At 41.0% G+C, this 12,955-nt stretch overlaps 1 protein-coding gene across 4 annotated transcripts in view; it reads left to right on the top strand.

Annotated features, from left to right (window-relative positions):
• Window positions 1-12,955, top strand: part of Cd99l2 (CD99 molecule like 2) — an 81,841-nt gene that overhangs the window by 46,346 nt on the left and 22,540 nt on the right. For 2 of the 4 annotated variants that reach the window (XM_021153588.1, XM_029473298.1), the window contains exons 2-3: window positions 4,748-4,810; window positions 5,445-5,513. In XM_021153588.1, coding sequence (XP_021009247.1) covers window positions 4,748-4,810; window positions 5,445-5,513 — 132 coding nt within the window. The remainder of the gene's footprint in view (window positions 1-4,747; window positions 4,811-5,444; window positions 5,514-12,955) is intronic. The other 2 variants (XM_021153589.1, XM_029473299.1) reach the window with 1 other exon arrangement.

Here is a 12,955-nt window from a genome sequence, read left to right as displayed (position 1 = left end):
GAGGCCAGCCTGGTCTACAAAGTGAGTTCCAGGACAGCCAGGGCTACACAGAGAAACCCTGTCTCGAAAAAACTCAAAAAAAATTTTTTTTTGGTTTATTTTATGAGCATTGGTGTTTGTTTGCATTCATGTCTGTGTGAGGGTGGTGGATCCTCAGTAACTGTAGTCACAGACAGCTTTGAGCCACTATGTGGGTGCTAGGAATTGAACCTGGGTCTTCTGGAAGAGCAGTCAGTACCCTGAACATCTAAGCCAACATTGAACAAGTCTGTCTCTTTTTTGTAAGTAGCTTTGTGCCCTTGGAGTTGTTTTGACATATACACTAGTCCAGATGCCAGGCAGGTGAGTGGCATTATGGCTTTCATGGACACATTTAAGTACAGGGTAGGTTTTATGGAACCTCCATTAAGGCAGACACATCTAGCTTTACCAGACTAAGGTGTCTGTAGTGCTCTTTCTTATTCACTTCTACAGAAAATAGTCATGATTTTGAAATGTGAAAACTGAAGCAGTTCAACTATTTATTCAATTAGGATTCATACTGAGCTCTCCTTCAGAAACCATGGAAACCGCTTACATGTACAAATCAGAGACAGAATAGAAACTAGCCTTAAAGAGTGTGTGTGTGTGTGTGTGTGTGTGTGTGTGTGTGTGTTGACTGTCACTGGCCACTTGAGAGAAACTGAGCTCTGCTTATGTCCCAATATAACCTCTGAAATCCTTTGAAGGAAGGTGATCCAGCAACCTCTGAAGTTGTTAGCCAATCAGCAGGCAGGAAACACACCCCTCTGTAGAGGTGAATTTGCCCTCAGTCTAAACCCCCAATGGATTTTCACCAAGTCATAGTCAGCACTATGCACTGGTAATTGAGGAAAGGGGACAGACTGGTAATTGGAGAAAACACTTGCCTAAACATTAGTTGATGTTTCACTTACTTTATTTTATGTAGTGAGTGGCTGCCATGTTGACAGGGCATGCCTGTAGAAGACGCATTTACCTGGAAGAGGGTACTTTCAGGATGAACATAGTGAAGTGGGCAGGAACAATGGAGGCAGGAATGATTAATTAATCAAGCCCAAGTGCACGGCTGCTTAAGGGCCCATCAAGTAGTCTCTCCAGGATCACATAATTCCATCAAGTCTTTGGCAGGTGCAGGTATACAGCCTGCTCATGGCATCATGGCTAACAAGGGCTCATTTTGCATTGTTTTACAACCTTCATTAAGATACTGCCCTAGCTTCCCACACCACTCCTGGTAAGTTAGGTTGCAATGGAGGGTCAAGTTTATTTTCTCTCCCCAAAGGAAACAGTGCTATAGGACAGACCGTGGCTATCCTGGTGTGTTGGCTAGAACCAGCACTTCATTCAGCAGAGCCTTTCAAGGACATACACAAGTTCACAGGGAACATGTCTAAAATTCATCTCTATCTTTGACTTTGAAGACGACCACTTCAGACAGGTGTTACCAGCTCGTGGTGCAGTCTTCCTATTAAATTCTTAGTGGCCTTCTGCAGTGGATGAAGTGACTTTTCTGTTGAATGCTGGAACACTGCTCTCTCAGATACCAGAGCTTATGAGTTGCGAACTAGGCCTAAGATGAATCGGCTGCTTTCCAAAGAGCACATGGGATGCCTGCTGTCAGCTCAGATGGAGTTGAGTTAGAGCATGGGTGAGTAGCACCAGTGTGATACACTTTGGTATATGTGGTGCATTGTGAAGACATCTGTGCTTGTTTGGCTTTTAGCTGTGCTGGGTTGTAGGTATGCATTGTCTTATGGAGCTGAAAATAAAACCCAGGGCTTCATGCATGTTCCTTAAGGGCCACACTATTTGATTACACTCTTACCCTAGTTTGTATGATTTGAGGAGATCTTAATAGATCAGGATTGACCTGGAGAGTGAGTGCTTCATTCAGAGATAGTTTGGGTCTGTTGAGTTCAAAGTCAATAAGGAAGTAATTAATAAACATTACAAAATTGTGTCTTATTGCTCTTAACCCCTTACTTAATGACACATGGCCAGATATGTCAGGAGTCGCTCAGGGAATGGCCAGTTCTACATGTTATACTGTTGTGGACTGTGTACCTTTGTTGTTGGGTGTTAAAGCAGGAGTGTTAAAAGAAAAGAAGACTCAGTGGAATGATAGACTTATGGTTTAGGAGACACTGATACAGAACCTTGAATTATTGTAAGAAAAGGACATGGACATCATTAAAATTAAAAAGAAAGAAAGAAAGAAAGCAGTCTGTAACCCTGACAGGAAATAGTTTCTTCCTCTTGACTCCTGTTCTTAATTCCCTAGACAACCTTTATTAGCAGCTTCCATTTGTGAACTTCTAGAACATTGTTATGGTTGAAGACTTGCTGGATTTCAGAACATATTCCATGTCAGTATACAGGCATTCCCCATATTTTCTAGCACAGTGATGTAGTAAGTCATTGTGTGGAAGAGCTGTCTGTCACACAGCTAGTCCTCTCTGATGACCACTGTTCTGCCTGTATTTGTTTTCGCTGTTCTAAGCAGAGCTACAGTGGAGGTCTTTGTGCACTCTGCTTTATGTCCATGTTACTATTTTTCTCTAATAAATATTTAGAAGTGGCATGATTAAGTTGAAAATGCATATATAAAATATTTAAATGTTGAAATAATTACAGACTTCTAGAACCTTGTAAATATAATACGAAGAGTTCGGTTCCCGTACTCAAATCTCTTTGAGGTACATTGGTTACCTGATGTGCTGGCTGCCCCAGTCTCAGCGCACTGGATTCTACTTTCAACAGTCCCTGGGATGATTCCTATTGGACAATGGGGAAAGGTGTTTTTAATATGTTGTTTTATTTGGTTGAAGAATTATGCCTTTGTGTGTATCAGAAAACGTGTCCCTGAGTTGGTCTTGGAAGGTTACATGTTTCTATGAATTCAACCTTTCCTTCTGTGGGGCTCCAGAAATGGCCCGGCACTTAGGAACACTGAGTGCTTTCCCACAGGATCTGGGTTTCATTCCTAACACCCACATGGCAGAGCACAATCATCTCTAACTCCAGGGCTAGAGGATTTGACACCCTCTTCTGGCCTCTGAAGGCACTGCATGCATGCCATGCCCAAACACACATACACCCCAAAACACACACACACACACACACACACACACACACACACACAAATACTTCTCAATCATTCCTTTAGATTACCCACTTTTTTTGACAAATAAATGTTCATAGCAGGCTTTTAAGATCATTCGTATTTCTGTGATAGCAGCTGCATTGTCTCCTTTTTTATTTCTGAGTTTGTTTGGGTTTTCTTTCATTTTGATTTTTTACTGTAAAGAAACCAAACCTCAGGTATTTAAGGCCAGACTCCTATACATAGGGAATTTGAAGCCAGCCTGGACTACATGAGTAGACTCTGAATCCCAGTGATTCAACCAGCCAGAGCTTCGGGGATTCTTACCCCTATGTCTCCAGGGCTGGTATTAGAAGCTCATGCCTCCCAGTGCTACTTTCCTAGGGTGGCTGGGGATGCACACGTGTGTTCTTACACTCACACAACAGCCACTCCATCCACAGAGCTGTCTTTGCAGCCAGCCTGATTTTCTAGTTTCTATTTTATTTCCATTCTGACCTTAAATTTTTTTTTAAAAAAATGTTTTGCTAAACTTGGCTTTTCCTTTGTTCTATTTTCTAGCTTTCTGAGGTGCAACAGAGGTCTGTTCTGATGCAGGCTTTCCTGCCAGGACTGCTTTCAGTTTGAATATATCATGCTTCCATTTGCCCTTGTCTCAGGATACTGTTTGGTTTCCCTCTTAATATTTTTTGTTGACTTACTGATTGTTGAGAAGAGTGTTGTTTAATTTCTACATGTTTGTGAGCTATCTCTTACCATTCAGTTTTCGTTTCATGCTGTTGTAGTCAGAAAAGAGACTTGATATGATCCTAGTCTTCTGTAATCACTGCTGGGATGGGCTTTGTGCATTAACACATGATCTGTGATATTCCCTGTGTGTGCATTTGCAAAGAATGGTCTGTAAATACTTGTAAAACCTGCTGTTTTCTTGCTATGTTTAGATCATCCATTTGATGATGGAAGTTTCCTATTTACTGTGTTACATTCTTTGTTCATATGTGTTAATGATTGCCATATCTGTTTGGGTGCCTGATGATGGAGACATCATATATATCACACACATTTTGACTTGTTGATGAAATAGCCCTTTTGAATTATGTAATGATCTGCTTCTTTCTATCATGTTGGAGTGTTTGACTTCTGGCCTATTTTTTTCCTGGTATAAGTATAGTTACTTTTGATTTTTGTTTTCCATTTGCATTCCCTTCCCCTTATTTTTTAAATGACAAAAACCATATCAAGAGTATATTGTAGGGGCTGGAGAGATGGCTCAGCTGTTAAGAGCACTGTCTGCTCTTCCAGAGGTCCTGAGTTCAATTCCTAGCAACCACATGGTGGCTCACAACCATCTTTAATGGGATCCGATGCCCTCTTCTGGTGTGTCTGAGGACAGCTACAATGTACTCATATACATAAAGTAAATAAGTAACTCTTTAAAAAAAGATTTTTAAAAATTATATTTTAGCATCTACCTTAGTGGTTGAACACTTGCCCAGTACATTCTAGGTCCTAGGTTTAGTTCTCAGAGCCAGGGATTATAATAGTAAGGACCAAGAAAAATATTACAATGTTACTGTTTATTTTTAAAACCACCTAAACTTAAAATTGTCTTCTTCTTTGTAGGATATGGAGACACAGATGGTTTTAATCTGGAGGATGCACTGAAAGAAACTTCCTCAGTAAAGCGTGAGTCAAGCGAACAAGTCCACAAAGCAAGCACTAGTGGTCCAGCATAGACCACAGTCACAGTCTTGCCTTCAGAAAAACAGACATACATAGTACAGCTGTATCTCTATCCACCTGTTTGTCTTCGCTTCCTTGTGCAAGGCTTGTGTCATCTAGTCATATGTGTGTTATCTTCCTTTTTCATTTATTGTATATTGAATCCATGAGAGAATATGCATCTGCCTTAGCCTCTTCCCTACTGTACAAAAAGAGAACTTTGGCCTGTTTAATTTCTCTCGTGGTTTTTTTGTTTTGTTTTGTTTTGTTTTGTTTTGTTTGTTTGTTTGTTTGTTTGTTTTTTCTGTTTTGAGACAGGTTCTCTTGATTTAGCCCTGGCTGTCCTGAAATTCTTTCTCTGTGCCAACCAGGCTGGCTTTGATTTGGATTCTGTGCTAGAGCATCAGTGACTCTTGGCCACTAATCTGCCTTCCTAGTTTCAGAACTCATGTCATTTTATCATTCCTCAGTGTGATCTACAGTGGCCTCAGGGACTGATACTAAGGCTATTCTCATGATGTGACTCTGCAAACCAAGTAGCTGATATTTTACAGTCTTTCCCCCCCGCACCCCCCCATGTCCTCCCTTCTCCTTACAGAGAGATGGGACCACTTCAGCACCACGACTAGGAGGCCAGTAACAACCAGAGCCCCAGCAAATCCAGCAGGTAACAAGGCTTGCCTGAAATGGGACGTGAGGAAGGCAAGACTCATCTGAGAAGGGAAGTGAGGAAGGACTCATTGGAACTCCATCTAGGACAGTATCAGAAGGAGCCATGTAGAGTTTTTAACTGCACATATGAAAAGCCAGCAAAGGCATCCATCTGAATGTTAGATTTAATTCAACAGAATCCTATCTGGTTGCTTACTGTGCCTTATGTGAAGGTAGAACATTTTTCTTCCCTATTGCTTTGGATGCTGACGATGGCTGCCAGAAACCAGGTACAGGAGGCAGAATGGGTGGGCTGGACCTGACTGAAGCCACAGGCTATCCCCATAGCTTCCCAGTGGCATAACTACAGTATATAATGAGCCATTTCTAGTCTAGCAGAGTAGGACAACCTCAGGCCACAGGAGAACTCTTTAACAAAAATGCTCAAACATTTTCTCTAAATGCTCTAAGTTTTTGAAGATCTCGAGAGAATTTGTTTATGTGGGTCACATCTATAAATATTTCTCATCTGAGAACTTAAAACTGAAAAACTGTTATTAATCTAAAGAAAATAAAAAGCCATATGCATCAACATATGTGGCAGATTTTTATGAGAAATAACTGTGCTTAAAAGATGAAAACACAATTTAGAATGATGAGTGATATTATTTTACAATTTTCTGTAATGTCTGGCTTGAATAGAATACACCTGGATTCTTTGTGTGTGTAGTGCTGTGAGACAGGCTATTACTATGTAGCCCAGGATGACCTGGGACTCACTATATAAACCACAGTTTACTAGATCGACCAGACTGGCTTCAAAATCACAGAAATCTATTTACCTGACTCTGACCCCCCTCCCCCTTCCTCTGTGCTGGGATTAAAGATGTGCATCACCACACCAGGCTCCCCCTGGATTCTTTTTTTTGTTTTGTTTTTTCTTTTGAGACAGGGTTTCTCTGTGTAGTCCTGGCTGTCCTGGAACTCACTCTGTAGACCAGGCTGGCCTCAAACTCAGAAATCCGCCTGCCTCTGCCTCCCGGGTGCTGGGATTAAAGGCGAGTGCCACCACGCCTGGCTCCACCTGGATTCTTATATCTGCATCTGTACTGAGCTGTTATAAATTCCTGAGGTCCAATGCAATCTGTGAAGAAAATCCAGGCTCGTGCAGATATACAATAGAAAAAGGAAAAGGAACTTAATGCACTTTTAAAAAAATTTAAATTATTTGTTCTTTCATTCATTAACTCATTCACTCACGTATTCACTCTGTATGCCAACTGCTTCCAGTTTTCCTGCCCTCCTCATACAGTCTCTCCCTCTATCTCTTCTCCCTTTCTTCTCTGAGAGGGTTCCCTCCCCAGGGGATCTGCCTCCACCCCTGGCACATCAAGCCTCTGCAGGGCTACATGCATCCTCTTCCATGGAGGCCAGACAAGGCATCCCAGCCAGGGGATCAGGATTCATAGGCAGGCAACAGCTTTAGGGACAGCCCCTACTCCAGTTGTTTGGGGACTCACATGACCAAGCTGCACATCTGCTACATATGTGCAGGGGGCCTAGGACCAGCTTATGTATGCTCCCTGGTTGATGGTTCAGACTCTGAGAGCCCCAAGGGTCCAGATTAGTTTACTTTGTTGGCCTTCCTTTGGAGTCCATGCCCTCGTCTGGTCCCTCAATTCTTCCCCCAACACTTCCACAAGACTCCCTGAGCTCCATCTAATGTTTGATTGTGGGTCTTTGCATCTGTTTCAGTTAATGTGCCTTTGAGATCAGGTGAGACATTCTTTTCAGACAGGACACCAAAGTCTGACCAGTGGTTGTTTCTCCCAGAATAATGCAGTGTGGAGCATGAAGCATATCTGTGCACCCTCCTTGTTCAGCCCCATTGAGCCCCATTGGACTCTTCTATTCTTTGAATGGATCATCCATGGTTTGCTAGCACTGCGCACTGGTCACTTGGAAACTCTGGTACCCTGACAAATGCACAATGCCCATATTTCACTATGTTGTATTATAGAATCACACCAATTGCTATTGCCACCTATCTCATTGAAAAAAGCCTTTAGCAAGCCATATGAGGTGACATACACCTATAATCCTAGCCCTGTGGAGGCAAAGGCAAAAATAATACCCAAAGTTTGAGGCTAATCCTGCCTATATTGCAAGTTCCAAGGTAGCCAAGGTTATAATAACAGGATCGCTTGTCCAAAAACAAATAAACAAATAAATGATGAATAAAATAATACTTTTAAAAATCAGCTAGATGTTGAAAAGCTGCTCATATCAGTCACCAGAAAGGTTTTTGAAAATCCTATATTTTGATTTAAATTCCAAGTTTTGTTATTGGAAGCAGATATGATGAGGGAGACTGGAGGGATGATTTAGTGCTGAAAAGCATCAAGTGCTCTTTCAGAGGATGACCTGGGTGTGTGAGCGCCTGCATGGCAGCTCACAGCCGGCTACAGTTCCAGCAGATCTAACTTCATAGTCAGGAAAGGGTAGCACAGATTCGCTTGCAGGCGAATCACTTGTATACATAAACTAAAACAATTTTGAAAAACTCAGATCCTATCAGGGTTTGTGTTCAGGTAATAGGAAATTCTGTTCATTTGCAAGGAAATGTCTGACAGATATTCAAGTTGGCTAACAGTTGTTACTTAAATCTTTAGATAGCGGTCTTACTTTCTGTAATTCAAGAAAAACTCTGCCGAGAGAAGCGCCTCGAGCTGCTAAGAGTGTGTCAGTCTCTGTGTTTAGGATGTTCTTTAAACCATGTAAACACACTTCTATGTCAGAGAGAATTTTTATTTTGTTCACTTAGTCTGAGACAGGGTCCTACTGTGTAGCCCCAACTGATGTCGAACATGCCAGTGTAGACTAGGATAGCTTTGAATTCACAGAGATCCGGCTGCCTATACTTTCTAAATGTTGGCATTAAAGGTGTGCGCAACAACCAGGCCATAATTGACTAAAAATATTTCTACTTTGTAATAATTTTCTAGTGCTGCTAACCACACTACCTTAAATATATTTAACAGTTTAAAATAATATTCACTTTTCTTTTACATTTCCCTGTGATGGGTCTCAAATTTATCTTTATCCTATGTTTTAAAGTTGAAATCTTATTTTGGTTTGGCATTGGTATGGGGAATTTTTTTTATTTCCTTTTTTCATAGTCTTGCTATGTAGGCAAGCTGGCCTCCAATTTGCCTTTCTTCTCCCTCTGCCTCCTCGGTACTGAGGTTAAGGCATATATACAATCATATCTGACAATATTACATTTTCATTTGTAGTTCATCATAGATTAAGTCCCATGTTCTCTTCACCCAGGTTCCCACAGATAACTTCTTGTACTCTCTGGGCACATAGATGCAGTCTGTCCATTTTGCAGTTTTATTTGTACATGAAAATGGCATTTGGCGGTTTGTGCATCTGCCATTCTAGTCAGATACTGAATAGTGCCATCACTGTAAGCATGCCATGATCCGCTTGTACAACCACAGCAGCTCGCCTTAGGTCTAGCTGCCTTTCTCCAGTCCTTCCCTAATCCCGCTAATCTGTTTCCCATTTGTGAAATGTCATTTCAAGAAGGTTATATAAATGTCCTGTGCTATGGTGAGCTTAAAGAAGGATGAATCAGAAATTTCTGTCCATCCTAGTGGAACAGATAGAGAACATACTTGTAATAATAGTGGGGTCTCTCCTTTCTTCCATTTTATTTTATGTGGGTCTCCCAGCTTATATGGTGGTTAATATATTTAGGGTCTGTTAACATTTAGGGTCTTTCCCTCTTAGTTAATGGTCCTCAGAGATACCTCACAGACACACCTGATAATATGATTTACTGATTTCCCATATACTTCTTTATCCAATGAAGTTGACCATCAGGATTTACTATCATAGGTCCAATTTAGCTTCATTCTTGGCTCAGTGTCTCCTACAAAACAGCAGTCCAGATATCAGTTGATGCCAAGGTATAAATTGAAATCAGAGGTTCTGTGAGCTTCCTTTTGGTCCCAATAGGGATGAGTGACCACAACCTTTGCTGCTTAAACAACAGAGATCCATCTTATAGTCATTAAGATAAAAAATGCAGAACGAGCAGGATAGGCTGCAGTAAGCAAGGCTGCATTCCTTTTGAGGCTCTGTGAAGGAGTGTTTTCTCCCGTTTTGCCATCTACATTCTTTGGCTTCTTCCATCTTCAAAACCATGGACATGCCAGTGTTTTCTTTTTTCAGTTTGTCTGTTTTTGTGTATCTTTTTATAGCCCAGGCTGATTTAAAACTTGTTATCATGAGTCTGCCTGTCAAATTCTGGGATTATAAGTGTGTACTACCACACTTGGCTCTTATAGGTCTTCTATGCATACAGAAGTTTTCAGCATCCTTTTCTTGTTCTTGCTAGTACTGCTGGTACTCCGTTGAGTAGAATTGGTAGAGTGGGCATGATTGTCTTGTTCCTCAGGCTAGAAGAAAAGCTTTCAGTGTTTCTCCCTTGACTATGATGTTCCCTGTTCTCTAATCCTATGTGGTCATCATTCAGTTGAGTTACATTACTGTCATCTTAGTTACTTTTCTAGTTGCTGTAAGAAAATATCAGGACAAAAGCCACTTAAGGCAGTTATTTTTGCCCAGTTGGAGTGATGACGGTGCATGCTCAGCTCACTCTGTTCCTTGTGTACAAGCTAGGATCTCATCCCAAAGAACCATGCCATCTACTGTGGGTGGTTCTTTTCAACACAGTTAATCCAGTCAAGATAATCTCCTACCACATAGCCAGAGGCCTGTCTCTCAGGTGGCTCTAGAGCACATTGAGTCAACAACTCAGGCCAACCACCACAGCTTCTATGGCTAATAGGTGGAGAATTTTCATCAAAAAGATGTTAAACTTTGTCAATTTCTCTTTCTATACCTAATGAGAGTATCACATGATTTTTATGCTTCATACTTTTAATGTTTAATGATTTACTTTATGTTGAGCAATCCCGTGTCCCAGGCATAAATCCAGTTTTGGTCATAGTGTGCAGGCTTGGAACTGTGCTGTTGAGCTCTGTTGCTGACGCTTCCTTGATGGTTGCTCGTCACTGTCCATGCACGCTTGCTTGTTTGTGGCATTTTGGTCTGCCTCACATGAGGGTCCTGCTGTTCTCATGAAGTCAATTTGGAATGATCTCCTCCTCTTCGAATCTGCAAGATTTTGAGAAGGATTAGCTTTAATTTTTCTTTGAATTTTTCAAATAATTCCTTTTTATAGCCTTCTGTTACCTGGATATTTCTCTGTTGGGAGGTCTTTGATTATTCTGATTATTATTCATCCATTTATATTTTGACTTTTCTTTTTTAATATTTTTATTAGGTATTTTCCTCATTTACATTTCTAATGCTATCCCAAAAGTCCCCCATACCCTCCCCCCAACTCCCCTACCCACCCACTCCCACTTTTTGGCCCTGGCATTCCCCTGTACTAGGGTATATAAAGTTTGCAAGTCCAATGGGCCTCTCTTTCCAGTGATGGCCGACTAGGCCATCTTTTGATACATATGCAGCTAGAGTCAAGAGCTCCGGGGTACTGGTTAGTTCATATTGTTGTTCCACCTATAGATATTTTGACTTTTCATAATCATCTTAATAGTTTGTGTGCTGCTAGAAGTCTATCCATTTCTTCTAGCTTGTCTGATTTGTTGGAACCTGTTGTCCATTGTAGTTTCTTATGATTCTTTGTATTTATTTAGTATTCATTGCAGTGTCTCCTGTCCCATTTATAATTTTGAGTCATTAGAGCAGAAATAAAGGTTTTCCATCTTGTTTACTTTTTTCAAAAAGCCAACTCCAGATTTCCTTCCTTTGCGCCCCTTGGCCTTGTCTTTCCCCTTTTGTTCTGTGGAATAACCTAGGAGCTCTGCGTAAATGCATGCTTACCTCTGAGCTACACCTCCAGCCCGCTGAAACCTTAAATCCATTAAAGCTTCCTGTTGATTTTCTTGTATAGAATTCTTTGTCTTTCCTCCTTTCTCCACATCCTCCTACTCCTTCTGTGCCACTTCTTCCTCTCTCTTTTGAGACTGAGTCTTACTATCTTGGCAAGTAGTCCTAGCTGACTCGCAAATGCAAGGTCCTCCCACCTCAGCTTCCTGAGTGCTGGCCCACACTAGGTGGCCCGGCCTTTCTAACTTCTTAACAGCTTTTCCTCTTATGGGCCATGTTTCTGTTATCAAATGTGTGAACTCTTTACCAAGCATTCAATTCTGAAATACTTCCTTCTGAAAATTTTATGATTTAATATTTAAGCAAATATAATTTATCCATTTGCAGTTAATTTTATATAAAATGAAACCCATTGGTTTTCATTTCAGAAGTCTAATTATTCCAGTACCTTTTCTGAAAAGATTTGTTCCTTCTTTGAGTTCCTTTGCATATGTATAAAAAAATCACTTGAGCAGATCTGAGGTCTTTTGAGCTCTTCATTCTGTTCTGTTGCCTGCATCTATCTATCTGCCACATCTTTGACAAATGTTAACTATAAAATGAGCCTTAATATTAGATAGAGTGATTCATCCCACTTTATTCTTTTTAAGGTTTTAAAAAGCTAATCTAAGGTTCTGCCTTCTCTCCAAATTTTACATCAAATTTGACTATTTCTGGAAAGAAGCAATCAGTGGGACTTCTATAGGCTTGCATTGAACATAGAGAGCAGTGTGGGAGCTGATGTTGTCACTCTGGTGCATTTTCCAGTGTGTGTGCGCGTGTGTGTGCGTGCGTGTGTGTTTATTTGGATCCTCTTTGTTTTATACCTTTCAACCTTGGTTTACTTTACCTGAATATAATAATTTCCCGCACCTCTGTGTTAAATACTTTGCTTTCCGAGACACTGCTGAAGTGAGCCCAATAGCATCAACATGTAATAGTGATGACCATACGGCACCCAAAATCCAGCACTCACAAAATAGAACTTACTGCACTCTGTGAAATTTGAGTGGTGGCAATGTGAGATCACTTTGCTCCTGATCATACAGAAAGAAAATCCAGTCCTTAGCCAACAAGACTGACAAGTGCTTTCTAGAGGACAGTCTTGAAACTGCAGTAGTTGTCCTTTATCCTAGACATGACTCAGCTGCTCACATTGTATCCACACTCAGGAAGCACCAAGACAGAGACAGGAAGTGGGCTAGCGAAGCTCAAATGTCAGCTTCCAGTGGCATATTTCCAAAAAGCAGGGCTCAAGTGTCCCAGTGCATGAGGGTCATTTCAGATTTGAACTACAGTACCCATTCAATGGACTTGTGCCCATTTGTTGTTGTGTAACATTGCACATTAGTTGTTTGGAAAACCTTGTTTTTTTCTTTCCTTTTGTGTGTGTGTGTGTGTGTGTGTGTGTGTGTTTTCTTTTGGCACAGTTTTCTCTTGGCTATCCTGGAACTCACTCTGTGGACCAGGCAGTTTTCAAATTCAGAGATC

Source organism: Mus caroli, chromosome X, assembly GCF_900094665.2.
Source record: "Mus caroli chromosome X, CAROLI_EIJ_v1.1, whole genome shotgun sequence".
Classification (NCBI taxonomy): domain Eukaryota; kingdom Metazoa; phylum Chordata; class Mammalia; order Rodentia; family Muridae; genus Mus; species Mus caroli.
This window is presented reverse-complemented; position numbering and strand designations above follow the sequence as displayed.